We start from the raw sequence: 23,888 nt of genomic DNA, 5'->3' as shown, positions 1-23,888 counted from the left end.
TCTTCTTGAATGCCTACTTGGTTCTATTTCCCTTGAATTTCCCCTGACTCAGACACATGAGTCTTGTCTGCATGGTGGACGCTTGCCTTGGGCAGAGGAACAACAAAGTCAGTATCAATGCAGAGTAACCAATTTTGGTTCGATACCTGCATGGGTTAGCTGACGGGTGAACCGAATGGTCAACCGGAGCCCAAACTACTTTTGGGAGAGCCAACCAAAACCTAAAAAAGTGTATGGATTCAATAGGTCTATAGGTACAGTTTACATCCAAACAATTTACATCTGCAAAAGTGAACTTCGGGAAAAAACTATGATCGGCCAACCCCAACACCGGATGGACCAAGCACCAGAGCAGCTGTCGGTTCCCAGTCCGACCAGCACTGGTTTAAACCAACCAGGTCAGTCGTGGCCCGGTGCAACTGCCGGTTTTTGAGCGGAGCAACCAATTTTGGTTTGGTACCTGCATGGGTTAGCTGACTGGTGAACCGAATGGTCAACCGGAGCGCAAACTATTTATGGGAGCGCTAGTGAAAACCTAGAAAAGCATCTTGATTCAATAAATCTATAGGGATCGCTACTTGAAGTGGCAGCCTTCTTCCTCTTGGATGCCAACTTGGTTCTATTTCCCCTGAACTATCCCTGACTCAGACGCATGAGCCTTGCCCGCACGGCGGATGTTTGCCTTGGGCAGAGGAACAACAAAGTCAACATCCCTGTAGTCATCACTTGTAAAAAAAGAGAGCATAGATGTGTATTGCACATGCCCTAGAAGAAAAGCCGAACAAATTTCATTTGCAAAAGTGAACACAGGGAAAAAATGTTGTTGGCCAATCCCAACACCGGATGGACCTAACGCTAGACCAGAGCCGCCGATCCCTAGTTTGACCAAGATCGGTTTAAACCAACCAGGCCGATCGTGGTCTGGTGCAACCACCAATTTTGAATAGAGCAACCAATTTTGGTTTGATACCTGCATGGGTTAGCTGATCGGTGAACCGAATGATTATCCGGAGCCCAAACTAATTTTGGCAGAGCCAGCGAAAACCTAAAAAAGTGTATGGATTCAATAAGTCTATAGGAACCGTTACTTGGATGGTGGAGGGAGATGATACAATAAGCGGAAATTCACTTTTGAACTTGGAAGCATATGCCCTTATTATTTGTTAAAAAAATCTGAACAAAATTTTGGCGTGCACATGTTCTTATTTTATGTGTGCATGCTAAGTTTCGCGGAAAACTCACATTTTACAAAGAAATGTCTTGTGAAATTTATTTTTAAACCTTAAAATTTGTTTTTTTGCACACAATACACAAAATACCGGTTTTTCGTGAAACCAAAAGCATATGCTCCGGGTCCAAAACGCCTAGTCATTCTTTACGATTTTAAGTCCCCCCGCGATTCACGCCGAGGGTCGACGCCCTGACCCGAATCCAACTTGGCTGCTGGGCCTCGTCCTCGTGGTATCGTGGTAGACTTCCAGCGAAAATCCCGACACCACGCGCTTTGCAGGTGGCACAAATCCAAAAGCCCGACCACCCTCCGTCCTCTCTCCCACCCCCGGCCAGCCAGCGTCCCGCCGTCGCCGTCCCCGTCCCCGTCCCCGTCCACCGGCGGGCGCCCCACCGTCCGCCCCCGCGAGCGAACAGTCAACCAGCCACTGGATCCGCCCCCGCCCGGAACCGAATCGGGAAGCGGAGATCGAAGCTCGCGGAGGCCATGGTGAAGGAGACGGGCTACTACGACGTGCTCGGGGTGGACCCGACCGCCTCCGAGTCCGAGATCAAGAAGGCCTATTACATCAAGGTACTCCCCCGCACAGCTACAGCTCCTCCTCCAGCCTGCTTGCTTCGCTGCTGCTTCTTTTTTACGTACATCTGATTCCTGGTCGTGTGCTGCAGGCGAGGCAGGTCCATCCGGACAAGAACCCGAATGACCCGCAGGCCGCGGGGAAGTTCCAGGTAAACTCTTTTGCCATGCCTTTGCTCCTTGTGTGTACCTACCCTTTTGTCCAGCTCACATCTCCTGTGCTGCTGTACCAAATAACTCGAGCACTCATCCGTTAGTGTAGAATCCTCGATTCAATCGATTAGAGGCGTACCTGTTGGTGTCGAGAGGCAATGACTTTGGAGAATGATGGCAACTGCCCCCAATTGGGTTTTGTGAGCAGGTGTTTGTTTGGCTAGTCTGTTGGTGTCAATGCTGTTTTCCCTTCGTTGCTGATAATAACTGTCAAGTGTTACCCTTGGACACATTTTCATTAAGGGTATAATCAAAGTATACTATTGCGAGAAACAATGTTAAATACTCCAGCACTTTTGATTTACCTGCTGACATAAACCTTTAACGAACCAGTAATTTCTGTTGTAGTTCTTATATACCTCACTATTAGGAAATAGTGAACCTTGTGAAAACACTGTGTTCTTGTAAAAAAGAAAGAACATTACTGAACACTTGTCAGTCGAGTGTGAATCACCATCTGTCACATGTTTTTTTTTGTCGCTTCGTTAAAAATAGTGATTTCAGAAATATATGCACGCCTTCACAAATCATAAGCCGTGCCTGGTCACATAACAAGTGTTTTGACACCTTCATATTGCTGTGGATCAATGAGAAAGAAGCTACTACCAAGCTTCAGTTGACTCAACCATGTGAACTGACCAAGAAGATAAGCTTGGTAATATAGCTTAGGACATAGTTAACAATCTTCAGTAACAAACATTAATGGGGTCGCATCTTCATCAGCCAGTCATACATACGTCTCTCATGCATGAAAGAGTTGAATGTTAGTTGTCAGATGTGACTTGTGAGTCTTGTCTCCTTGGACAGCTGCCTGATTAGGTTCCTCATTTTAAGGAAACCGTACACTTAGAGCAACTGAAGCTGCAGTCATCAATGCAAACTTTGCTCTTACTAGTATTGCTATATTCAGCTGAAAGATCTAAGCCTTTTGAAATTGAATAACCAGATTAACCATTTCATGAACCAAATTGGTGTAAGCCAGCAAGCAAGGTTGGCTGTAATCTCTTGTTAATTAGGGTATGTTTGGTTTTGAGCCAACGCATGCCTTACCAAAAAGTTGGCATGCCCACGACTTTTGGCGTCTGTTTGGATGGGCACTGATATTTTGGCTCGCCCAGCCCAGCCCATGCATGCCTGCACGTTTTTCGCCAACAGGTTGGCGATCTGAGGGCACTGAAATCCTTTACCAAATATTGGCAGCCAATGCTTTTTTTGTGATTCTCTGATAAATTTCCTTCCGGATTTATTTGCCCACCGTAAAATAAAAAAGGGAAAGTAAAACAGAACCTGTCCACTGTCCTGTGTGGTTTCTTGTTCCTGCGTTGCCTCTCTCGTATCTCCAAATCCATCGAAAATTGTCTTTGGCTCCCGAGCTCCAGTGCTCCTTTTATATAAAAAAAATTAGAAGTCATATTTACCATCTTCAAAAAATTCTGAAAAAAAATTCTGGATGTAGTGAATGATGTATACTACAAGTGTGCAAAATGGCAATGCAAAATTCTTATATTCTAGTCTACATAAAAATGACAAAATCTGATAATGTTTGGAGTTTTGAAAATATCCATTGTTCACTATACTCAGAATCTCAGATCCACACTTGTCATTTTTGTGTAGCTCAAAATACAAAGTTTTTCAAGTTGAAATTTTGCACGTTTGTTAGATAAATCATTGACTACATCCAGATTTTTTAAAAAAACTTGTAAATAGGATTTTTTTTGTAGAGGGAGCACTGGAGCTCAGAAATCCGTTCTAGAAATCCATGGCAAACTATGGTGGATCTTGCCTTCTACCAACAAAATGGAATCCAGATACTTACCGGTGGGCATAGCTTATGTTTTCCCCTTCCTTGAAGCTTTGTATAGATCTAATTTTTTAAACCCTGGTATGCCCTTTGTTGCCTTAACCAAGTAAATTAGCTGCAACCAAACAGCCAAAAAATTGGTAGGTTGTGTTGGCTGCAATTCAAACAATCAGAGCTCCCCAAATTTCTGGCTATGCCCTTGCGTTGGCCAAGCCAAAAATTTGGCACGGCTGGTTTGGGCCCCAACCAAACATACCTTTAATGACTGCGCGGCTACGATGTGATACACTAGTAATATGCTGCATGATATTTTATATTCTTATTAAAGAATTGTTCTCATGATGGACTACTGTACTTAGCTGCAAATACATACTGATAGAAACGATGATACATAATTAATGAATCTGTTGAACATCGTTACTCCATAGCTGCGATAGTATTATAATTATTTATCATGCTAGTTTTGAAATGTGAACTGATGCTATTGACTACATCAGAAAGAATAGTATGATGTGTGAATAACTTTCTTCTGTATAAGACTATCGTTTGCTCAGATAAATTCTTATTGCAGGAACTAGGGGAGGCATACCAAGTACTTAGTGACCCCGCACAGCGCCAAACTTATAATGCCCATGGGAAATCTGGCATCTCAACGTATGTCTGCCTTTCATAACTAAATTATCTAGCAGTTACAAAATATACTCAAAACTTAAGGGATGTGGGCTTGCCAGTTGCCACTTGCGGCAAAGAAGCATGCATACTGTTAGTTGGACCTTTTGTAGAGAACCAGAGGCAAATAATCTTGTACCATCCAAAAGATGCAAGTTACAACTGAACTTCTGAGAATCATATTCTAACTAGCTTGCTTGTCGACATTCTACAGGGAAGGAATAATTGATCCAGCAGCAATTTTTGCGATGCTATTCGGTAGTGAGCTTTTTGAGGATTATATTGGTCAATTGGCAATGGCATCAATGGCTTCGCTTGATAATTTTGGGGACGATGAAAATATCGACACAAAAAAGTTGGCAGAAAAAATGCAGGTTTGCTCTTTTAGTATGTTTTGTATAGATAATTTCCATGATCATTCATTATGCGCCGACTCTATGACCACTAGTTCTGTTGTTGGCCACCTTTCCATCCATATTTATTGCATTTCATACTCTTTTCTATTTCTACCCCTATTCTGCTGAATGGTAAACTGCAACTGCAGGATGTTCCACCTTTCCATCCATATTTATTGCATTTCATACTCTTTTCTATTTCTACCCCTATTCTGCTGAATGGTAAACTGCAACTGCAGGATGTTCAAAAGGAAAGAGAAGAAAAACTTGCAGAGATACTTAAAAACCGGCTGCACCTTTATGTTCAAGGAAATAAAGAGGAATTTGTTCGGCTTGCTGAGGCCGAGGTGTCCAGACTTAGTGACGCAGGTTTGCTCCCTTCCGTCTTCAACTCTGGATCCTTTTCCTTTACTCCCCTTCCTGCCCTACCTGTTTCTGTAAGAATTTAGCAGCAGTCGGTATGTTCAAAGGAGCTGTAATTTTGTAACATCTCATATGTGCTAACTAAAAATAATATTTTAATGAATCGCATTATTATTTCCATCTGGTCCAAAGCAAAGGATGCACATACCTATATGTAACACCCCATCTTTAGACTATCCCCATATGTCTTTACAGCGCACCCCATGGAACTTCCTAGGAGGGCACCCATCCCAAATTGTTCCTAACCGAGAGGTTCTTTGGAGACGAGCTAAAAGGATGCATTTTCTTTGTATGAGTAGTCTATCAATCCTTTTAAGCCTCTTGGGCAGGATGTCACACTATACTCCATAGTCCTAATATTTTCCCTCTTTCTGAAGTATATGAAAATTTAATACTTAGTCTAAGCCGTATTTGCCAAAGCTATTTGTGAATATTCAATGCTTGCGCTTTATTATAAATTGTTGTTTCTGTTCTCCCATATCCATATGCTCTCTGTTGGGTATGCCCTTGATATCTGTAATCTGAAGTTTCTCTCGCTGTTGGTCCCATTTGCGTTGTCCTGCAGCATATGGGCTTGTTATGTTGAACACTATTGGCTATGTATATTCGAGACAAGCTGCAAAAGAACTCGGAAAGAAAGCAATATATCTGGGGGTTCCTTTTGTAGCTGAATGGTTCAGAGACAAAGGCCATTTTATCAAATCCCAAGTAACAGCTGCAGCAGGTAAAGTATCCCATCAATATTTTGTGTGTTGTTTTAATTGGTGTATCTCGAAAGCATATGATGCAGCTTTGGGCATCGTCCATGTTCATGCTAGTATAATGTTGGTAATAAAATCTGGTTATCTTGTGGTTCTGCAGGTGCAATAGCTCTTATGCAGCTGCAAGAAGACTTGAAGAAGCAGCTGGGTGCTGAGGGCCATACCACAGAGGAAGAACTTGAAATGTACATGGAGAACCACAAAAAAGTTATGGTTGATTCCTTGTGGAAGCTTAATGTTGCTGACATAGAAGCCACTATATCACATGTCTGCCAGATGGTCTGTCCCAGCTTACCTGTCACCTTTCATGCATGTTTATGTCCCTTGTATTCTTGAGAATTAGAAAAAAAGATAACCGATGTAGCGTACTAGGAGTGATTTGTGACATGTGTCAATATTAGGTGCTTCAAGATCCTAATGCCAGGAAGGAAGACCTGCGTCTTCGTGCCAAAGGACTGAAAACTTTAGGGAAAATTTTCCAGGTATTGCTTGTTCATTTGTTCTATTCACGTGTTGATAATGTCGTAACATTTCTATTACTGAGTTTTATTTCTTCTCCATATAGGGGGTTAAGGTCAATACTGTTGAGGGTGAAACGTCTCAAATGAAGAATATAGATAACATGAATGACAATGCCGGTGGCTCCCCTGATTCGTCACCAAAACAGGAGTCTGTATTTAATCCTGTCCCTAACCCTCCTCTTACTCAGGTAGTTGCCCCTACATTTCAACATATATGCAATTCCTCAAAATTGTTGTTCTTTTTCCCACTGTAAACACATTATCATGACTCTGTGGAGTTGTATCGAAACTTGGGCCAGAGTTATTTTTCTTTTCAAAACTAACTTGGGCCACAGTTAATATCGTGCAAACTCTTTCTGACCAATTTATTTATTTTGTTGTGCTAGAGTCCATATGTGGAGGCTCCCCAGTTCGGCGGAACCTACTGTTCGTTCAACTTCCCGATGCCGACGGCTCCACCTGGAGCGCAGAGGGATCCGATGCCTTGATAGCTGACACCAGATTTCTTGTACTGCCAATTATTTCTGTGTAATATTGCTCGTGCATGGTGCTGTCATTTGTGCCTGTGGTAGTAGAGTAAACGGGGGAGTCGGTCAGATAAACGGTTGTGTAGCAGCCGTGTATTTGTTTGTGTACAGTTGTGTTGACGCTGCTGTTTACAGCAGCAGTAGGTCACAATTGTTGTACATGATTTGGTGTTGTTTTTCCTGAGTTGAGGTATGTTCGTAACACTGGGGTTTACAGGTTCAGGCTTCTGTTGCTGCTGCGGATGAAGTGCATCGCGTGATGATGATGCACAGTCCAGCTGTACCAAGAATTCGAGATCCTGTTAAGGGCCTCTTTGGTTCGAAATAGTTTCATAGGAATTTTTGAATGATAGTACCTCATAGTTATTTGATACAGTATTTTTATGTGGAAAAACTGTTCGGTTTGTAGGATTGAGAACCATAGGAAATTATTTCCATAGTCTATTCTACATGCAGCTGTGATAGGAAAGTCCATTGAGCCCAACTCCATGAAAATTTCCTTTTTTATTTCATTGACAACTAAGACATAGGTCTCGGGCCATGTTTGGAAAATTTCTCCTGTTTTTTCCTATGCTGCTACTAGACAACATCTAGACTTCATGTGTTTTCCAGTCCCGAGTTTTGACGCCAAAGGAAATGCAGGAACGTAAAAGAATGCAGGACTGCAAAGGCTATCCATGCTCGATCTTGCAAAATTGGAAACATAGTAGCTCATGACTCAGTAGATTTTTTTTTTTTTTGAAACGGGGGGCAAAAGATTTGCCTCCATTTATTAATTAAGTAGGAGAGTTTTAACAAAACAAAAGAAAAGGAAAAATAGAAGTTCCTAGTTGATTACTCTCTCCCATTATTAAAAAGCTCAAATGCTTCGCGCCTGTGGCGATCCAAAGCTTAGCCTCATCCTTAATGATTTGAAGTAAGATGGTTGGGTTGGGAGGGCAGTCTTATTGTTGAAAACTCTTGCCCATATTGTTCAAGTGACAAGCATGGTTATGAAAGACATGACTTTTCAGTTCTCCATTGCATTGCATAACATCATTTTCCACCACTCTCTAAAGGAAGGCATTACCCGGCCACTCATGAGTACGAACAGAGGGAATCCCAATCCAACTTTTAATGAGAACTAACCTGTGGTTGGATGGTTAGGAGGGCAGTGGCACCCCCAACCCACTAGAGTTCAAATCCCAGATTTGACACTTTGATGTCTCATAAAGGTGGAATATTCTTCAGTGGGAGGTGACGTTCCCGTCGACAGCGAGACGCCTTGGAAGTGCTCATAGGGATAGGGTGTGCGTGTGTTCATAGGGGTGAGTGTGTAGCATCTTTGATTATACTGTGTTTCGCAAAAAAGAAAATCCAACTCTTAACCATATTCCAAAGCCTGTTGGTATAACGGCATTCTGGCAAAGCCCACAATTATCCCAAACCCTTCTCTCAACAATTTTTTACATTGGTTAAGGTCCTAAAGAAACTGTTTGAATCAAAGAGTCAAAGAGTCACTTAGTACATGAATGCCAGGAAATTCTCACACAAACAGGTGGATAAACACACACTGTAAACACAATCAATGGACAGACATATGTACTTACCAATCCAGCTCCGCATTCTGCCTGGATAACGATAATGACGCAGTTTTGCAGTTCCAAATCCATCACCTGGATTGGATTGCTTCCTGGACAAACTCCTCGTGTGGAAAAAAAGCCATATCGATCTGGCTAATCTTCGTCTAATCTTCTTCGATTACGCGACAAAAATTAACAGACGTCGCGGCCAAATCACGTTGTGCTAGTAGAGCAGCAGCATCGATTAGTCAGCCAGCTCCACCCTTCTCCTTCCTACTCCCGCGATCCATCAGCCACAGCCGGAGATTCTTGCTCGCCGCCGATGGCGTCGCAGGACGGCGGGTGGGGCGACGGCGGCGACTCGCTCTTCGAGGGCATGGTCCTCTTCGCCCCCTCCCTCTCCGCCGACCCCGCCGCCGCCGCAGAGGCACCCGAGCCCCCTAAGCCGCCCACCCCTCGCCCCGCCGCCGCGGCCGCCGCTGATGCTGACACCGACACCAGCGCGGCGTCCCAGCCTCTGGACGAGGACCTCTTCTCCGATCTCACCCTCCTCGCCCCCCAGCCTCCGCTAGACCAGGCCCAGCAGCCCCAAGCCCAGGATCAGAGCCACCGCCCCGCCTCGCCGGTCTCGCCTGCCCCCGCCCCCGCCGCTGCCCTCTCCCGGCAGCCGTCCTCCTCGGCGCTCCGCAAGAAGAAGCGCGCCGTGCGCATCGGGTACGGCCGCTCGCCGCAGTCCGCCCCAGCTCTGCCGCCTACTGTAGCACCCCCTACCACCACCACCACCACCACCACTACCGCCACCACCACCGCTGCTGCTGCTACTGCAATTCCTACTGCCAGCAGTAGTGGCAGCCTCCCCGTCCCGGATGCTTCGCCGCATGACGCCGCTCCCCCAATCCCCAGCCAGCACCCTGATCATCATCAGGCAGACAATGGCGACGAGCAACTTGCATCCGTGTTGGATCCGAAGGCCAGTTCTTCGGATGCGAAAGAAGAAGATGTTGCCGGAGGCGCAGCGGTGGGGATCGAGGAGAGGCTGGCTCTTCTGAGATCTCGGATGTCCAGCAAGCTCGATGCAATCCAGCAGAGAGCCGCGGCCGTCGCGGCCAAGAGGAGGCAGCTGGCAGGCAGGCAGCGGAAGGTCGCCGAGGACGTCGCGTCCGCGGCGTCCAAGCACAAGGATCTGGAGAGGGAGCTGGAGGAGGCGTGCGAGGCCGAGGACTTCGAGAGGGCCGAGAGGATCAGCGACTCCCTTGCCGCTCTGGAGACGGATAAAGATAGGTTGTTGACGGCGCTGCGTGATGCGGAGCTTGTTTATGATTCCGTCGACTTGGAGTTGCAGGATGTGCTCGAGTCCCGCATTGCCATGGAGGAGGAAGCTGCTGCCCTTCTGGAACAGTTTGTGAAGGTAAATCAGCTCTGCATTTTCTTTCCTCGCCTTGCATAAATGTCGATGAGAGACGCACTTCCTTGAATTTAGGCACCCTTCCTTGAATTTAGGCACCCTAGTAAATAACCATTGCTTCGAAATAGATGGGGGTACAAAGTTTCATTGCATCAACTGTAGTATTTATAAAGAAGCCCAAGCATGTCTCCACACTAAGTACTGGTGCTTATGCTTGTTATTGCATAGCATAACCTTAGGACTACTACAGTGCTATTTGATACTAACTTTTAGGAGCATGATGTAACAAGGGTCTTATTTTTCAGATATAACATTTCATTTGGTGACATCATAATACATGCATACTGTTGTTGCCACTGCCTTTATCATTGAAATTTCTATCACGATTCATTGCCATGATCTTAAAAAAATGGTTTTTGACCTTTGAGGGCAAAATAATCCACCATTATAAGCATCTAAAAAGTACTGAAAGGTTCAAACAACTAGATAGTCATGAAAGAGAAGGATGATTTAAGTTTTATGCTGACCCAAATGATGAAGTTGAGCAGTTCTATACAATGATATTTGGGTAGCTACAGTAATCCATGCTGCAAGAGCTTTTAGCAACATGAGTCACTGCATCATGGATTTAAACTACAATGATAGTCTGTCACTCGTTTCTGTTCTTCTAGTTGTTCATTAACATTCAAGCTCTACCTTTCTTAGGATGCCACCGCCCATGCTGATTCGGTAAGCAAGCAAGCCGAAGAAATGTCGTCGAAAGAAATAGAAGAGTGGCAGACATCAATGGAGATACTCCAAATAAAGAAGCTAGAGATGGAGGTTGAAACAGAATTGGTTTTATCAGCACGTTCAGGGCTGGAAGGTTCAGTAGAGCATTTGATTGAAGATGACAAGAGAGAAAAGGACATGCTAAGTAAGAAAGGAGATACACTCACAGTGGAATTAGCTGAGCTCCTGGAGTTGGTGAGGCTGAAAGAAGCAGAGATAGCTGAAAACAATGCTCGGATCCAGGAGGTTCAAGAAAGGATCAGTGCAGTAGTCTCCAGATTTCATGGCTCCCAGTCAGATATTGACATGAAGATCAATTCCTTGCAGGAAGCCCAAAATAAAATCGATCAAGATACTGAACTACTTGTCTTAAAAAAGAACGAAATCGATAACTTCGTCTCTTCAACAGAACAGAAAGACTCAGACTTGCGGGAAATCATCAATGCTTGTTCTTCTGAAGCAAAAGCTTGTCAGCAATCAGTCGAACTCAGAAGAAAGCTTGCATCATCGATCTTAAAATCAAGACAGGATAGAATTGGGTTATTAAAAAGGGAAGAGGAAATTTCCCAAGACATCCAAATGCTCAGGCAACAAACAACTGATGCAAGAACTAGTCTTCAGGTACAACATCTATTCTTCCATTGGTTTCGTTTTGCTAATAAACACATAAGGGTGCCAACGTTATTTTTGCGTACCGATATATTTTCTCGGTGCTAAAGATCCTCATTCTAAATATAACTTAATTGATGGGTCTGCAGGGGATCTCTTCAAGGAGAGCAGGCATACAGCAAGAGATAGCTACATTTAAGCAGAAGCTGAGCTTCATGGACAAAAGGGGTCCTGAATTAGAGGCCGAAAAGAAGGTCGCTGCTGCTGCAAGGAACTTCAAGGAAGCTGGAAGGATAGCTGCAGAGGCGAAAGCACTATATTCTGAAAAGGAAGAACTGCATGCTAAATTGGAGAAAGCTGGTACTGATCTAGAGATAATAGAGAAGGATATCACAGCAACCACTGACAAGATACAGGAATGCGAAGGGCTTATTGTGCTCAAAGAACAAGAGTCAGCCATGACAAGTTACAAAAGACTCCGGCTGGACTCCTCTGCTGCTAGAGCAGAGTTGACTGCTGCAACTGAAACAGATGACAACGAAGAAGTAGAGATATTACGCAAAGAAGCTGAAGCTGCAGAATCTAAAGCGCTGGAACTCAAAACAATGTATAACCTCCAACCAGATGGCGATGAATATACATTTCAGCCTGTAGTTCCTATAGCGTTCATAACAAATTCAACATGGCAGCAGTTGGCAGAAATGGCATCTTCTTTTGGCCTCTCTCCTGAGGAGTGAATTGGATAGTGGGCCTGCAGACATGACTGCTTGGTACACTCGGTAAAGTTTTGCCCGATAGCTGTACCCTCCTCCCAAATATCCCTTCCCCATTTTTCCTCTACACTAGTGGCATCTGGGATCTACTCCAAACTGGAGTAGTGTAAATCGAGTGTATAACATCTGTTTTTCATACTCTGAACTCCGAGGATTTTTCTTCCTCCCTCATTTTTGTGTACATCAAGACTGTAATTCTTTTGTTGTTCTGGTTTTGGTTGATCTACAGCAACAGGTTATCAGTCAGAATGTAATCAGAAATAACATATCCTTGAATAAAGCTTCTTCTGCTTTGCCACCATTCAATCTTGCATACATTGGAGGGTGCATATTATCACAAATGAATCACTTGATATAGTTACTGTTTGGCAAGTTTTTTTTGGTAAAGCTGTGCCACTCCTAAGGTGTGAACTTTTGTGTTGTACTATCTTGATTCTTGACCAAGCACTGGAGGGTGGAAGCTGTGAAGGTCTACTGCCTACTCTCTACCTGCCGAACAGAATCACCAAAAGGGCATGACATACCAATGTCCCTTTCTGTTTGTTCTGCTTCTACTGCATATATAAGTTGATGAATAAAATTGCAGGAGCACTTCGAGTTTGAGAGAATGGCTTCCAAGGGCAAGGTGTGTGTTACTGGGGCCTCTGGCTTTGTTGCTTCTTGGCTTGTCAAAAGACTTCTTGAGTCTGGTTATAATGTTCTAGGGACAGTCAGAGACCCAGGTCCATCTCCTCTCACTCTAATGATCCACTTGTACTCCTCCTGTTGCTGCTAATGATGGAATCTGTTCTAATTGCTTCTTGTTGATGTACAATTTTGTAAAGTGATGTAGTGAGTTGACATATATTTCTAATTGGATAGGCAATCAGAAGAAGGTAGCACACCTCTGGAACTTAGCAGGGGCCAAGGAAAGGCTGGAGCTTGTCAGAGCTGACCTCTTGGAAGAAGGGAGCTTCGATGATGCTGTGATGGCCTGTGAGGGTGTCTTCCACACTGCATCACCTATCATCACCAAATCTGATACCAAGGTATGCTGTAAATGGTCACTTCACTGACTGTCGTGTTTTCTCTGTTGGACGATAAATATCTCCTGTGGTGATGGGTGTTAATTGACATGTGATGCCACTTCAATTACAGGAAGAAATGCTCGATTCTGCAATAAACGGCACTCTAAACGTGCTGAGATCGTGCAAGAAGAATCCCTTTCTCAAAAGGGTTGTTCTCACGTCATCATCGTCAACTGTGAGGCTGAGGGATGAAGCTGAATTCCCACCCAACGTGTTGCTGGATGAAACATCATGGAGCTCCGTGGAGTTTTGCGAAAGTATCCAGGTAGTGATTCTGGGCGATGAAAATACCAATGCTTTGTTTTTATGCAAATATATATTTCCAGTCATTTCTCCGAAGAGTGAGTTTTTTTTTTTGACCTGCCTGGTAGGTATGGTACGGTGTCGCGAAGATCCTTGCCGAGAAATCAGCTTGGGAGTTTGCCAAGGAGAACAACATCGACCTAGTGGCTGTTCTTCCAACATTCGTGATTGGACCTAATCTCTCATCTGAATTAGGACCCACTGTTTTAGATGTCCTTGGCTTATTTAAAGGTGAGTCTTAGTATTTCTGCTGGTTTAATTGTATATATAGCATATGTAGGAACTAAATGTGAGCGAATATCATTTTGCAGGAGAGACAGAGAAGTTCACCATGTTTGGAAGGATGGGGTACGTCCACATCGATGACATAGCCAGCTGCCACATCCTGGTCTATGAAACCGCCGATGCTAAAGGAAGGTACATATGCAACTCGGCAGTTCTGGATAGCAACGAGCTCGTCGCTTTCCTTGCGAAACGATTCCCATCATTCCCCATCCCAAAGAGGTCAGTTACCACTCACCACATCAAAACATATAGCACGCTCGTTGCCTAACTGACCCCAACCTGCAACCACCCGTTGTTTCTGCTTTGACGTTCGAGTTGATTTGATTGATTTGGCTTGGAAATGGGAATTGCGTTGAATTTTTCTGTGCAGTTTACCTAGCATTTACGGGGAGCAGACGTATGGTTACAACACGTCCAAGATTCGGAAGCTGGGTGTCGAGTTCAAAGGGGTGGAGGAGATGTTCGATGACGCGGTGGAGTCGCTCAAAGGTCATGGCTATCTGCTGGAGAGTGCGGAATGATGCGGATGAAAGGATCAATCCCTTCGCTAGAGGAAGATGCAATTTAGTTATATGAGAAAAATGTATCCTCTTCGCTCAAGTTTTATTTTAGGTATTCTCTCTAGCCACTCTCAGAACTGCGAGTGACTGAATGTCAGCATCTACACTCAACAGAACCACATGATATTATGTAGACACATGAAAGAACGAAAAGGAAATGAAATGTATTCCATCTCTTACATTACATGCTGTGTCAATCACAATACTATCATTTTTGGGTCAGAAAAGAAAAGGAAACGACATTAAGTAGAATCAAGCATTGCTTGGGTTGTTCCAGAGATCAAAATGTATAGGTGTCTCATCAGTCATCACTGTGGACTATTTCTTGTACTTAAAAAAACGAAAACAAATTGAAATGGAGCAATATTTTTTTAGGACAGTATGCCTCGGTTTCCAGTCCATAATGGGCCTTCTTCGCCACCTGGGCCAGTACGTCAACCAGGCGCTATTGGGCCACACTGGTTAAAATCAATCACATGGATGGACTGCGTTTTAGGCTTTTAGCGTACTCGCTCCAGTCAGGACTTTCTCATCTTCTCTTATCCTCGTCTTCCTCTTCCGAGGTTCCACTACACCACACTCCACATTTCCGTCTTTTCTGCAGGCCCCCTCGATCTGGATCGGCAAGGTGCGTTATAATCTCACTAATCTCTCCCTCTGCTATGTTTGATTGTTGTGCCAAATTAGCACCATCGCTTTAGATTTGGCGGAAGCAATAACCATCTGTCTAGTGACAAAAAAGAAGGTAAAATGGTAAACGGGGAGCATCGATGCCTATGGTTTTGTGAATTCGTGCTCTGCTTCCCTTTATTTGTGCTCCGGAATCCGGATTGCGTCTTTTTCGTGCCATCAGATCAGTGTGTGCGCGTGAATCGACTGAACATTCTTGTTTGATTTTATGTCCTTAGTCACCTGCATTGTTGGTGTTCGACAAATTGCTTCAGCATGTTCCTAGTTATAAATTGAATGAGTGCACTAGGATTCTGAACTCAGAGCCCTAGATATAGTAAAGTGCAATTTAGTCTGACAGTATAAAATCGTGTTTGCACATGTATTTTAGAGCTGAACAAGGAAATAAAATTGTGTTACTTAACTTGTTTTTGTGACAAAAAATAAATAGACAGGTATTCTGAATATTTGGGTAGTGAGTGAGATCAGATGCACTGTAGTGTAATATATGTATGACACCTCATGGCATTTCTATTGTTATGCAGAAAATAGCCCAACAATGGCCAGTGGTGGCGGCGATGCCAAGAGCCTGACGCAGTGGCTGAGGGAGAAAGGGTTTGACGAGGAGACCATCGGGCGCATGTCAAAGCGGTGCAAGAATCTGCCGAATCTTGATGCCAGCGAGGCATCCGGCGTCTGGGACTACCTCCTCAACGATGTCAAGATCGAGCAGCGGAAGCTGCGCTACGTGGTCACCAAGTGCCCCAAGGTGCTCACCGTGTCCGTTGACAGGAAGCTCGTCCCCACGGTCCAGTGCCTCAACACACTGCAGGCCAAGCCAGGGGAGGTCGCGCAGGCCATTATCAAGTTCCCGCCGATACTCTTCCACAGCATGGAGCAGAAGCTCTGCCCTCTCCTTGCCTTCTTCCAGACCCTGGACATCTCCGAGAAGCAGCTCGCCAAGCTGCTCATGGTCAACCCGCGCCTCATCAGCTACAGCATCGAGGGCAAGTTCTCACAGACGGTCGACTTCTTTGTCAGCCTTGGCATTGAAAAGGAGGGCATGATTGGCAAGATCCTGACCAAGGAGCCATACATCCTGGGATATAGCGTCGACAAACGGCTGCGTCCTACTGCCGAGTTCCTCAAGTCGGTAGTTGGGTTGGAGGGCACAAATCTCCAGAGGGTTATCATGAACTTCCCTGGTATACTGTCGCGAGATGCCAACAAGACTTTACGACCCAATTTCATGTTCCTACAGAGCGCTGGATTCAGCAAGGACCAGATCATGGCATTGGTGGCTGGATACCCTCTTGTTCTCATCAAGAGTATCAAGCGTTGCTTGGAGCCCAGAGTGAAGTTCCTGGTTGAGGAAATGGGGCGGGACAGGGGAGAGGCGGTAGATTACCCCCAGTTCTTTAGCCATGGTCTCAGGAAGAGCCTGGAGTACCGTCACAAGATACTCAAGCAGATGAACTCGAGGTGCAGTCTCAGTGAGATGCTTGACTGTAATCAGAAGAAGTTTGCCATGAAATTTGGTTTGATCGCCGCAGTTTAGGGTCTGGTCGTCTCTTCAGTTACCATGTAGTGTGTTTTATCTTCAGGCCTTTTATCTTCAGGTCATTGTTTTCTTTGTACCTTTGGGCCATATTGGTTGTTGAACATTTTGTACCTTCGTAGCAAAGCATGTGAATTTCCCTTTTGTCACGTTCTACTCAATTTAAATGCACAACTTTACTAAACTATCACAGTAACCTATTTACACAATCACTCACACTTATCGATCAATAATGTCCAGTTTACTTACACAGACAATTTGGGATGAAATATGCATTGCCTACTCACCCAAATTCCTGTGTACAGTGTATCTGAAAGAAGACTTATACGGCAACCATTCAACACGCTTATCTATCCTCCTCCTGAGGCATTTTCTGATTTCTTTTTGTTGGGCTTCAGGCATGCTCTTACATACCATCTCAATCAGATCAGGCAATTCAAGTGCAGCATCCTTTGCATAGTAGTGGAGAACTTTAGGAAGAAAGATGACCTGCTTCCTGACCATAACATTAGCTCTAATGAACTCAGCCTTGGCTTGATCCAGTTGACGATATAGTTTCTTGGCTGTGTATAACCTTACCTGCAGATATTTTGTAGAGTAAGAATAGTATGATCACTTAACAGTTAAAAATGCAGAGATTTCTTACTGTAAGAGTAATGTAGTCATTTTGCAGTTAAAATGTTGCCATTAGCCGTAAAACTTACAGGTGGATCTGAGAATGCTCCCGTGGAAAGACTGAAGTGAGCAAGCGGCTCTGGCTGACTAAGAGCGTATGGATGAATGGAGCTCCCTGGTGCTGGTTTTTTGGTGGGCGTAAATAGCGTGCGAACCCACTGTATGAACATTAGTTTGTTAGCACCTTCTCCTTCTTAGATTTGCTTATGTTTGTATAGCTGATTGAAACTGCTATGTAGGTGCATGCCATACCAGAGAAGGACGATGGGATTGACATCCAAGAATTGAGTTCTGAATAATTTGGGAGTTTACTGAATGCCCACCCACATCATATGCAGCCTGCCAACATATTTCTCAAGAATTAATTTTAAGAGAAGTTCAAATATGACAAGTGTATATCTGTTAAAATTTGATTACTGTCTACCTTCGAAATCATGTCTGAGCTTTTCATGCGTTTATCCTGAAGTCCATAAGCCATAAAAGCCTGTCATATTTCAGAAGGCTCTGCGGGTTAGACATGAATATATTCTGAGGTTAACAGTGAATATAGCTAAGGTAACAGTTATTGTAAATATTGAACATACATGCATCACTAAAGCGTTGTGGATGTTGATCCAAAAACAGAGCTGCTCCTCATGTGCCATCTTCGTAGGGTCAATTTTCTCAAGTCGCTTTATCAGGGCTCTAAGACACAAAATGAGAGTCTTGAAATGAAAAGAGTTGGTATACTGTTTTTCTATTCTTTTGCAGAGTTGCTTACCTTATTGTGTCAAGCATTTTGGAGGCATAATCGAACTTGTCTGCATCTATATGTATCCTTGGAAAAATTATCATCCCACTGTACTGGTTATTATTCTCATTCAATGAACTATATTTTTCAGAGCTTGCGTCAACATTGCAGCTGAGTCGGGGGCTCCAACTATCGACACGATGTTTTAGAGAAAAGGTACTAGATGCAGAGGAGAACGAAGGAGTCGACAAAGTCTCTGAATATGCATCTTGTGATGGGCGACTCGCAAGTTTGCAGTAAACAGAAGAAATGCATTTTAGGATGTCCTCTGAAAGCTTACATCCAATCCTGGGCACATACTCAGCAATAGAGGCACTCAAGAAATTTGCAAGACTAGAGTGCCCTGAAGTTGACCTTGACATTCCCTGTGAATACTTCAATGATATAAAAGGTGCATCAGATATTCTCACATTTGCAGGTTTTATTAGTAGAAGCTAAATCTCGTACTCTCAAAGAAAAAACTTCAGAGACAATAATGTCAATAAGTTAGGGTAATTAATCTGACTAGCTTGATGGTGAATACTGAATGGGTGAAGAAGACAAATTGGTCATACATGTCTAGAATCTGAAACTGTTGGCAAGCTGTAGGATGCAGACTCCCTGATATCTCTCAACCGAAGAGCACCTTCATCAGCTTTCTTTCTGCTGCCTTGACGATGCGTTTCTTGACCCACCTGACCATAACTTCAGCTTTAGTACATTCTACATTATCTGAATTGTCGTGGAGTATTAAGTCCCAACATTGAAATCCTTCCAACGTAGCAGAGTGTGTACCTGACCAGAAACACGAGGGGAGATGCCCAGGTATTGATCAAATGTCGCCCTGTAGAGAGAAAGCAAATGCAGTTCCCTTCGTACAACTTCCTCCTCCAGGGCTGCTATCTCCCAAACCAAGTCTGCAACAGGCTGCAATCATAACTTAACAGTTACACTATGTATAATTAACTTATTACTCTTATTTTTCTTCCGTGCGATTTAAAGTTCAAAGCTGAAACACTGTTACTGGGTACTAAAGATACACAATTCAAGGGGAAAAAGGAGCGTAATCATGGTATGATAGCCTTGGTTACAACTCCCTAGATACAACAAGTATCATTTTGTTGACAAAAGTGATAAGCTTAAGGTACTGAGAAAAAGGTAATATGATGATAGCTTTATAAAGTATGGATACAACACCTGAATTGAACAGCTTTGCTACAGCTTTTGGAAACCATTAGGCCGTTGAGGCCAAGAAATAATTCATTAGGGTCTGGAACAAACCTTTGACATAGCATTTTCATTATGTTCTGCGGTAGTAATCACGTGGGGCTCTTGCAAGTGCTCTGCTAGGTTAAGCGAGTGCCTCCTATGGGGAATCCTATCCCGATTGGTTGTCTGCAAGATCATGAATAGCATGACATAGAAAAATAATTCAGTAAGTAAACTCTGAAGAGCGGTAGCATATTATTTCTTATAAACAATACATAAGTAAGAGCGAAAAAAGGGAAGTTTAGATTACCCACAGGTTTGTGATAGGAGAATCGTGGTGATATGTCATATAGATTTGCATGTGTGCTTGCAACACTGGAAAAAAAAGGAATGGAGTTAGAACAATACTTAATTAGATATTCGTCTAAAGTAACTGAATGCAAAAAATGGATATCTTTTGTAGTTAAAGATAAAATGTTCTTTTTGTCAAAAGAGAGCAGCAAGAGCTAGGACACATACGGTGCTGGCAAATGATTTGCAAGCACAACTATCTACATTGGTATCCCCTTCATATTTAGACAAAAAAGGAAAACATCAGCGTTGCTAGAACATTGCTTCAGTTATATAATGCTGCTAATACAACCAAGTAGATATATGTCTGACACGAAAGAAAATGGACATACTGATCAAAACGGTTAGGATGGTCTGGCATATCTATGTCTCACTAGTGCCCTTTCTGCCTTTTTACCAGCTATCATCTCACACACACAAAAAAGAAAGAATAGAATAACGCTTACCCTGAACTCTGAAAAAGTGGTAGAACAACAAATTTTGTGAACACCATGCTGAAAAAACTGCATACTAACCTTCGGGTGTGCCGGTGTTGTAGGTGAGAGCATGAGTGGCCAGCCCTTGGTGTGTCCATGGCTCCTGACCCCGTGCTTCAGTCACCAAGAACCTGCCAACCACCGAGAGCAAGCATGTCCTGCAATCAGTATCCAGTTCTCCATAGCTAGCTGAAGAAGAAAGACAAGGTAATCTAATCACTCAGCCGATGAACTTACCAGGCTCATACATCGCTAGTTCCAGCTGTGTACTTCAGGCTGGCGATGGAAACAGAAGAAGGCAGCTATGGTTGATCAGCTCAATTGGCCAGGGTGATGAAAAACCTTCTCTGCCTCTCCCAGCTCCAACCTCTACTCAAGAACAGAGAACTCAAGAGGGGAGGAAAGAGAATCGGAAGGAAAAAACAGAAGGGTTTTGCTAGAGACAAGCAAGGACAGATGGAAGCTTAGCACAGCAGAAATGGCGGGCTGAGCAGGTGGATGCACTAATGCCAGATCAGCTGTGATATATAGGAAGAGAGAGATAATCATGGCTTCAAGACATACGTAGGAGCTGATATTTAAGACTGAATGAGAGGGGCAGCTAGGATGGTTAGCGAAAGGAGGAGCTGACCCACAGAGCAGAGGCCAAAGAAGCAAAGGAAAAGCAAATGCAGCCTGCAGGAAGATACGGTCTGTAAAAGGATAGTAAAACTCTCGCAGAAAAGCAGAGGTTAGCAAAGAAGATGAAACTGGAGCAGTGGCATCTATCAAGTGTGTCCCCCTCTCCCTGTTGCTAATTCCTCCATTAAAAGAACAGAGAAAGGCGAACGGCTGCAAACAGTGGTCAGTAATGGCTAGGTGGACGCAATGATCGATAGGGAAAGATGTATATGGAGGTTTTAGTGGCGGCACAGGTCCGAAGTGGACAGTGACTGGTACCCAATCACACTAACTAATGATGCATCTCTTTATTTCGAAATTCAGTAATGATCTCTCTTCTGTTTAATAAAGTCAATAGTGTTGGATGGAGATTTTCGGCTCTCGGGTACTAGTGATCTCGCTGTTTCAAAAGAAAATAAAAAAAAAAATCACATTTACGAGTTTTAAGTTTTTTTCAAAAAAAAAAAATCCAGATGTTGCCGATGATTTATCCCACAAGTGACCTAAATATCAATTTCAAATACTTCCTCCGATAGATAATAAGTATCCAGAGGTTTAGTTTAAATTAGTGATAATTTGAACTAAACCATCAGACACTTATTATGGATTGGAGGGAGTATTCTGAGCTACACATAGAATACCAAATGTTGTGTATGTATAGTTTCAATTCTAAAAAAATATCAGATTTTTTATGTACCCCACAATTCAAAGAATTTAGCATTAAAATTTGGGAAACGCTGACGATCAGCCGGGGGATTAGAAATCTAATCGTCCCTCCGCGCGTGACGCATCGCTCGGCAGCACATGGCGGGCCCCATCCCATCTTTCTTCTTCCCTTTCTTTTCTCAGCCACACACAGGCGAGCCAACCAACTACGCCTCCCCCCGCACACGCATGAGGAAAGCAACCGCGCCGCCGCCGCCCGTTGGCCGGCCTCGCCCCAACCGCCGTCCTTCGACCGGCCTCCGCGCCGTCTCCTTCTCCCTGGGCTGCTGGACGACATCCGCGCCGCCGCCTTCTCCCCGGGCTCCTGGCCGGCCTCCGCGCCATTGAGGCACTCCAAGCAGCCGCGGCCGCTGCAGCTCGCAGGCCGCCGCGGGCCTTGCAGCTCGCGGGCAATTGATTCGCTCCGCCGCGTTCCACTGGACCCGCCGCCGCGCCCCTGGATCTCACGCCGCCGCGCCTTTGTGTCGGCATGGAGCAGATCGTCGTGGCGCTGGAGCTGCCCACCGGTGGGAGAACACGTTTGATGCGGCCTAAGGCGACGTGGGTTGCCCGATTTCACGAATTGACCGAGGGAAAGGCGGGGGAGAGGAAGAACACGAAGAACACGGCGATGAACACGATGAACACACGCAAACACACGCCAACCCGATACAATTCCGGTTTACTCCCGATAGCCCGAACCACTATCCCGATAGAATCTCTCAAGGGAGAGACACGCGGTAGAATCCCCGAGAGGAAGATCGGTATACGATCGGTGGAATCACACGAGTGAGAGACCGGTGGTAGAATCACGAGTGTGAGAGACTAATCATATAAGGAGTGCCTTGTACAATAGATTTGGATAATCTAAGGAGGGGGTTTCCCTAATCCCAAAGGGATGGTGGAGGCATGAGCCTAGGTTCTCTCAAGTTCATTCCTAACCTAATGAAGGGGGGGTGGGAGCCTATATATAGGGAGCCACTAAGGAGGGGTAGTTTAGGCATACAAAGAGCATAGTGGGATGGTTTATATTATGAGCTTCATAGTGGGGACGGCGGTGTCGGCGTAGGCATGGCGACAGTGCCGTCTTCCTCCGGCGTCGAGCAGGGTGGCAGTGTCGGCCACTCCGTGGCGGTAGTGCCGGCCTTCCTAGACGCGTCTCCTTCTTCCGTCTCCTCTTCCATGCTTCCGTGACGTCGGACTTGAGCGTAGTTCTTGATGATGACCATGATGCGGATAAGACCGAAGGTCGGGCTGCATCATCTCCCCCCACTTGAAAAAGAGTCGCCCTCGACGATGAGTCTTCATGAATGTGTAGAGGAGGTAGATGACACCAACGCTTGAATGTCCCTTCACTTGTCAAGAGCCCTATCAATAGCACCAGAAAAGCAAAGGAGCAATCAAAGCGTAGCCAAAGTTCAACGGATTTAGCAAGAGAGCTCAAGTAGAAGGAGGTCACCTTAGCAAGATGTCGGTGTGCTCTCATCGAGAGATCTTGTGTAGTAGATGTGTGTGGTTGAACCCATTCATTAACGCTCATCCACAAGTCGCGTGTACCTTCACACAACAAAGACCGAGCAAAGTATATGTGTGCGTGATAGAGGAGCATATCATCAACGACATGTCCATTCATGTTCACAACACCGTTAGCACAACACAAATATATCAAGAATAACGCATATGCAAGGTCAATGCGTAAGAACTCCGTATGGACATCTTCCAAATGCGGAAACAAAATATCTCCAAATTGTGAGACGACTATGATGTCCATCTCATGTAGAAACTCATGTGCATTATTGCACTCAAGGCATCGGAAAGAGAAATTGTTCAACATCCTTGAAGCAATAAGAGGAGAATTTGGCAAAAACACATAAGGGAGAGTGTCCAAAGTATCATCAACATGTGTCCACACAAACCATCGGAAAGAGAAATTGGTCCTCATATTTGTGGCAACACCAACGATAAGAATCATATCATCATGCTTGCAAAAGAACCATAAGAAAGAAAAATTGTTCGGCATGTTCAATGCAAAGCATGGGAAATGTATTAGAGCCGGGTTCGATCTTGTACTTACTTGTATTATGCTCTCAAGAGCTCTCTTTGTCAACTCGTGCTCAATCGAGGTTGACATTGGCATTCTTGTACCTACACACACAATAGGCAAAGCAAAGAACGTGTGTGCATGGTATATGAACACATCATCCATCATGATGGTCCATTTCTTTTGCACATCACCATTAGCGTTAAGCAAAGCATTATAATAGATATGGTGAATATGCGGGGTAAACACATGAACATGCTCATCATGGATATACGCAAATTCTCCAAAATTTGAGAGAGCTATGGGGGCAATCTCATTTACTA

The 23,888-nt window shown here is 44.3% G+C and overlaps 5 protein-coding genes across 8 annotated transcripts; 4 read left to right on the top strand and 1 right to left on the bottom strand.

The window, feature by feature from the left end:
• Positions 1–1,435: 1,435 nt before the first annotated feature.
• On the top strand, positions 1,436–7,319 carry LOC127316761 (chaperone protein dnaJ 10). The gene is made up of 10 exons (XM_051347231.2): positions 1,436–1,804; positions 1,900–1,959; positions 4,393–4,475; positions 4,705–4,864; positions 5,125–5,254; positions 5,874–6,032; positions 6,170–6,348; positions 6,471–6,551; positions 6,635–6,778; positions 6,977–7,319. Exons 1-10 carry the CDS (start codon positions 1,718–1,720, stop codon positions 7,076–7,078), a joined length of 1,185 nt encoding a protein of 394 aa, XP_051203191.1. The 5' UTR covers positions 1,436–1,717; the 3' UTR covers positions 7,079–7,319.
• A 1,451-nt stretch (positions 7,320–8,770) lies between these two features.
• Positions 8,771–12,538, top strand: LOC127316763 (uncharacterized). Its single transcript, XM_051347232.2, has 3 exons — positions 8,771–10,087; positions 10,790–11,476; positions 11,614–12,538. Exons 1-3 carry the CDS (start codon positions 9,002–9,004, stop codon positions 12,199–12,201), a joined length of 2,361 nt encoding a protein of 786 aa, XP_051203192.1. The 5' UTR covers positions 8,771–9,001; the 3' UTR covers positions 12,202–12,538.
• Positions 12,539–12,623: 85 nt separating this feature from the next.
• Positions 12,624–14,633, top strand: LOC127316766 (tetraketide alpha-pyrone reductase 1-like). 2 transcript variants are annotated; one of them, XM_051347238.2, is made up of 6 exons: positions 12,624–12,959; positions 13,099–13,265; positions 13,375–13,569; positions 13,676–13,838; positions 13,919–14,111; positions 14,263–14,633. In XM_051347238.2, the coding sequence occupies exons 1-6, from the start codon at positions 12,845–12,847 to the stop codon at positions 14,411–14,413; spliced, it is 984 nt and encodes a 327-aa protein (XP_051203198.1). In that variant the 5' UTR covers positions 12,624–12,844; the 3' UTR covers positions 14,414–14,633. The 2 variants fall into 2 exon arrangements, with proteins under 2 accessions (XP_051203198.1, XP_051203199.1); XM_051347239.2 differs by having other exon boundaries at positions 13,919–14,151; positions 14,288–14,633.
• Positions 14,634–14,961: 328 nt separating this feature from the next.
• Positions 14,962–16,823, top strand: LOC127316765 (transcription termination factor MTERF6, chloroplastic/mitochondrial). Its single transcript, XM_051347237.1, has 2 exons — positions 14,962–15,080; positions 15,667–16,823. Exon 2 carries the CDS (start codon positions 15,681–15,683, stop codon positions 16,677–16,679), a length of 999 nt encoding a protein of 332 aa, XP_051203197.1. The 5' UTR covers positions 14,962–15,080; positions 15,667–15,680; the 3' UTR covers positions 16,680–16,823.
• Positions 16,824–16,836: 13 nt separating this feature from the next.
• LOC127316764 (uncharacterized) lies at positions 16,837–20,993 on the bottom strand. 3 transcript variants are annotated; one of them, XM_051347234.2, is made up of 12 exons: positions 20,397–20,993; positions 20,199–20,290; positions 19,647–19,707; positions 19,405–19,518; positions 18,919–19,050; positions 18,699–18,818; positions 18,115–18,509; positions 17,939–18,038; positions 17,779–17,838; positions 17,607–17,693; positions 17,384–17,512; positions 16,837–17,258 (listed from the first exon to the last, which is right to left on the bottom strand). In XM_051347234.2, exons 2-12 carry the CDS (start codon positions 20,255–20,257, stop codon positions 16,959–16,961), a joined length of 1,557 nt encoding a protein of 518 aa, XP_051203194.1. In that variant the 5' UTR covers positions 20,258–20,290; positions 20,397–20,993; the 3' UTR covers positions 16,837–16,958. The 3 variants fall into 3 exon arrangements, with proteins under 3 accessions (XP_051203194.1, XP_051203196.1, XP_051203193.1); XM_051347236.2 differs by having other exon boundaries at positions 18,115–18,518; positions 19,643–19,707; positions 20,397–20,991; XM_051347233.2 differs by having other exon boundaries at positions 18,115–18,518; positions 20,397–20,989.
• Positions 20,994–23,888: the final 2,895 nt, after the last annotated feature.

Source organism: Lolium perenne, chromosome 7, assembly GCF_019359855.2.
Source record: "Lolium perenne isolate Kyuss_39 chromosome 7, Kyuss_2.0, whole genome shotgun sequence".
Taxonomy (NCBI): Eukaryota; Viridiplantae; Streptophyta; class Magnoliopsida; order Poales; family Poaceae; genus Lolium; species Lolium perenne.
The sequence above is the reverse complement of the archived record's forward strand: the minus strand, read 5'-3'. Positions and strand labels throughout refer to the sequence as shown.

Excerpts from the sequence above, each read along its gene's own strand:
- LOC127316761 (XM_051347231.2), top strand. The coding sequence starts at position 1,718 with ATGGTGAAGGAGACGGGCTACTACGACGTGCTCGGGGTGGACCCGACC. Across the intron at positions 1,805-1,899 it reads AGAAGGCCTATTACATCAAG|GCGAGGCAGGTCCATCCGGA; the intron begins GTACTCCCCCGC and ends CGTGTGCTGCAG. Across the intron at positions 6,552-6,634 it reads CTTTAGGGAAAATTTTCCAG|GGGGTTAAGGTCAATACTGT; the intron begins GTATTGCTTGTT and ends TTCTCCATATAG.
- LOC127316763 (XM_051347232.2), top strand. The coding sequence starts at position 9,002 with ATGGCGTCGCAGGACGGCGGGTGGGGCGACGGCGGCGACTCGCTCTTC. Across the intron at positions 10,088-10,789 it reads TTCTGGAACAGTTTGTGAAG|GATGCCACCGCCCATGCTGA; the intron begins GTAAATCAGCTC and ends TACCTTTCTTAG. Across the intron at positions 11,477-11,613 it reads ATGCAAGAACTAGTCTTCAG|GGGATCTCTTCAAGGAGAGC; the intron begins GTACAACATCTA and ends ATGGGTCTGCAG.
- LOC127316766 (XM_051347239.2), top strand. The coding sequence starts at position 12,845 with ATGGCTTCCAAGGGCAAGGTGTGTGTTACTGGGGCCTCTGGCTTTGTT. Across the intron at positions 13,266-13,374 it reads TCACCAAATCTGATACCAAG|GAAGAAATGCTCGATTCTGC; the intron begins GTATGCTGTAAA and ends CTTCAATTACAG. Across the intron at positions 14,152-14,287 it reads TCAAAACATATAGCACGCTC|ACGTATGGTTACAACACGTC; the intron begins GTTGCCTAACTG and ends TACGGGGAGCAG.
- LOC127316765 (XM_051347237.1), top strand. The coding sequence starts at position 15,681 with ATGGCCAGTGGTGGCGGCGATGCCAAGAGCCTGACGCAGTGGCTGAGG.
- LOC127316764 (XM_051347233.2), bottom strand. The coding sequence starts at position 20,257 with ATGGACACACCAAGGGCTGGCCACTCATGCTCTCACCTACAACACCGG. Across the intron at positions 18,819-18,918 it reads CCCCTCGTGTTTCTGGTCAG|GTGGGTCAAGAAACGCATCG; the intron begins GTACACACTCTG and ends AGTTATGGTCAG. Across the intron at positions 17,694-17,778 it reads GCTCAGACATGATTTCGAAG|GCTGCATATGATGTGGGTGG; the intron begins GTAGACAGTAAT and ends ATATGTTGGCAG.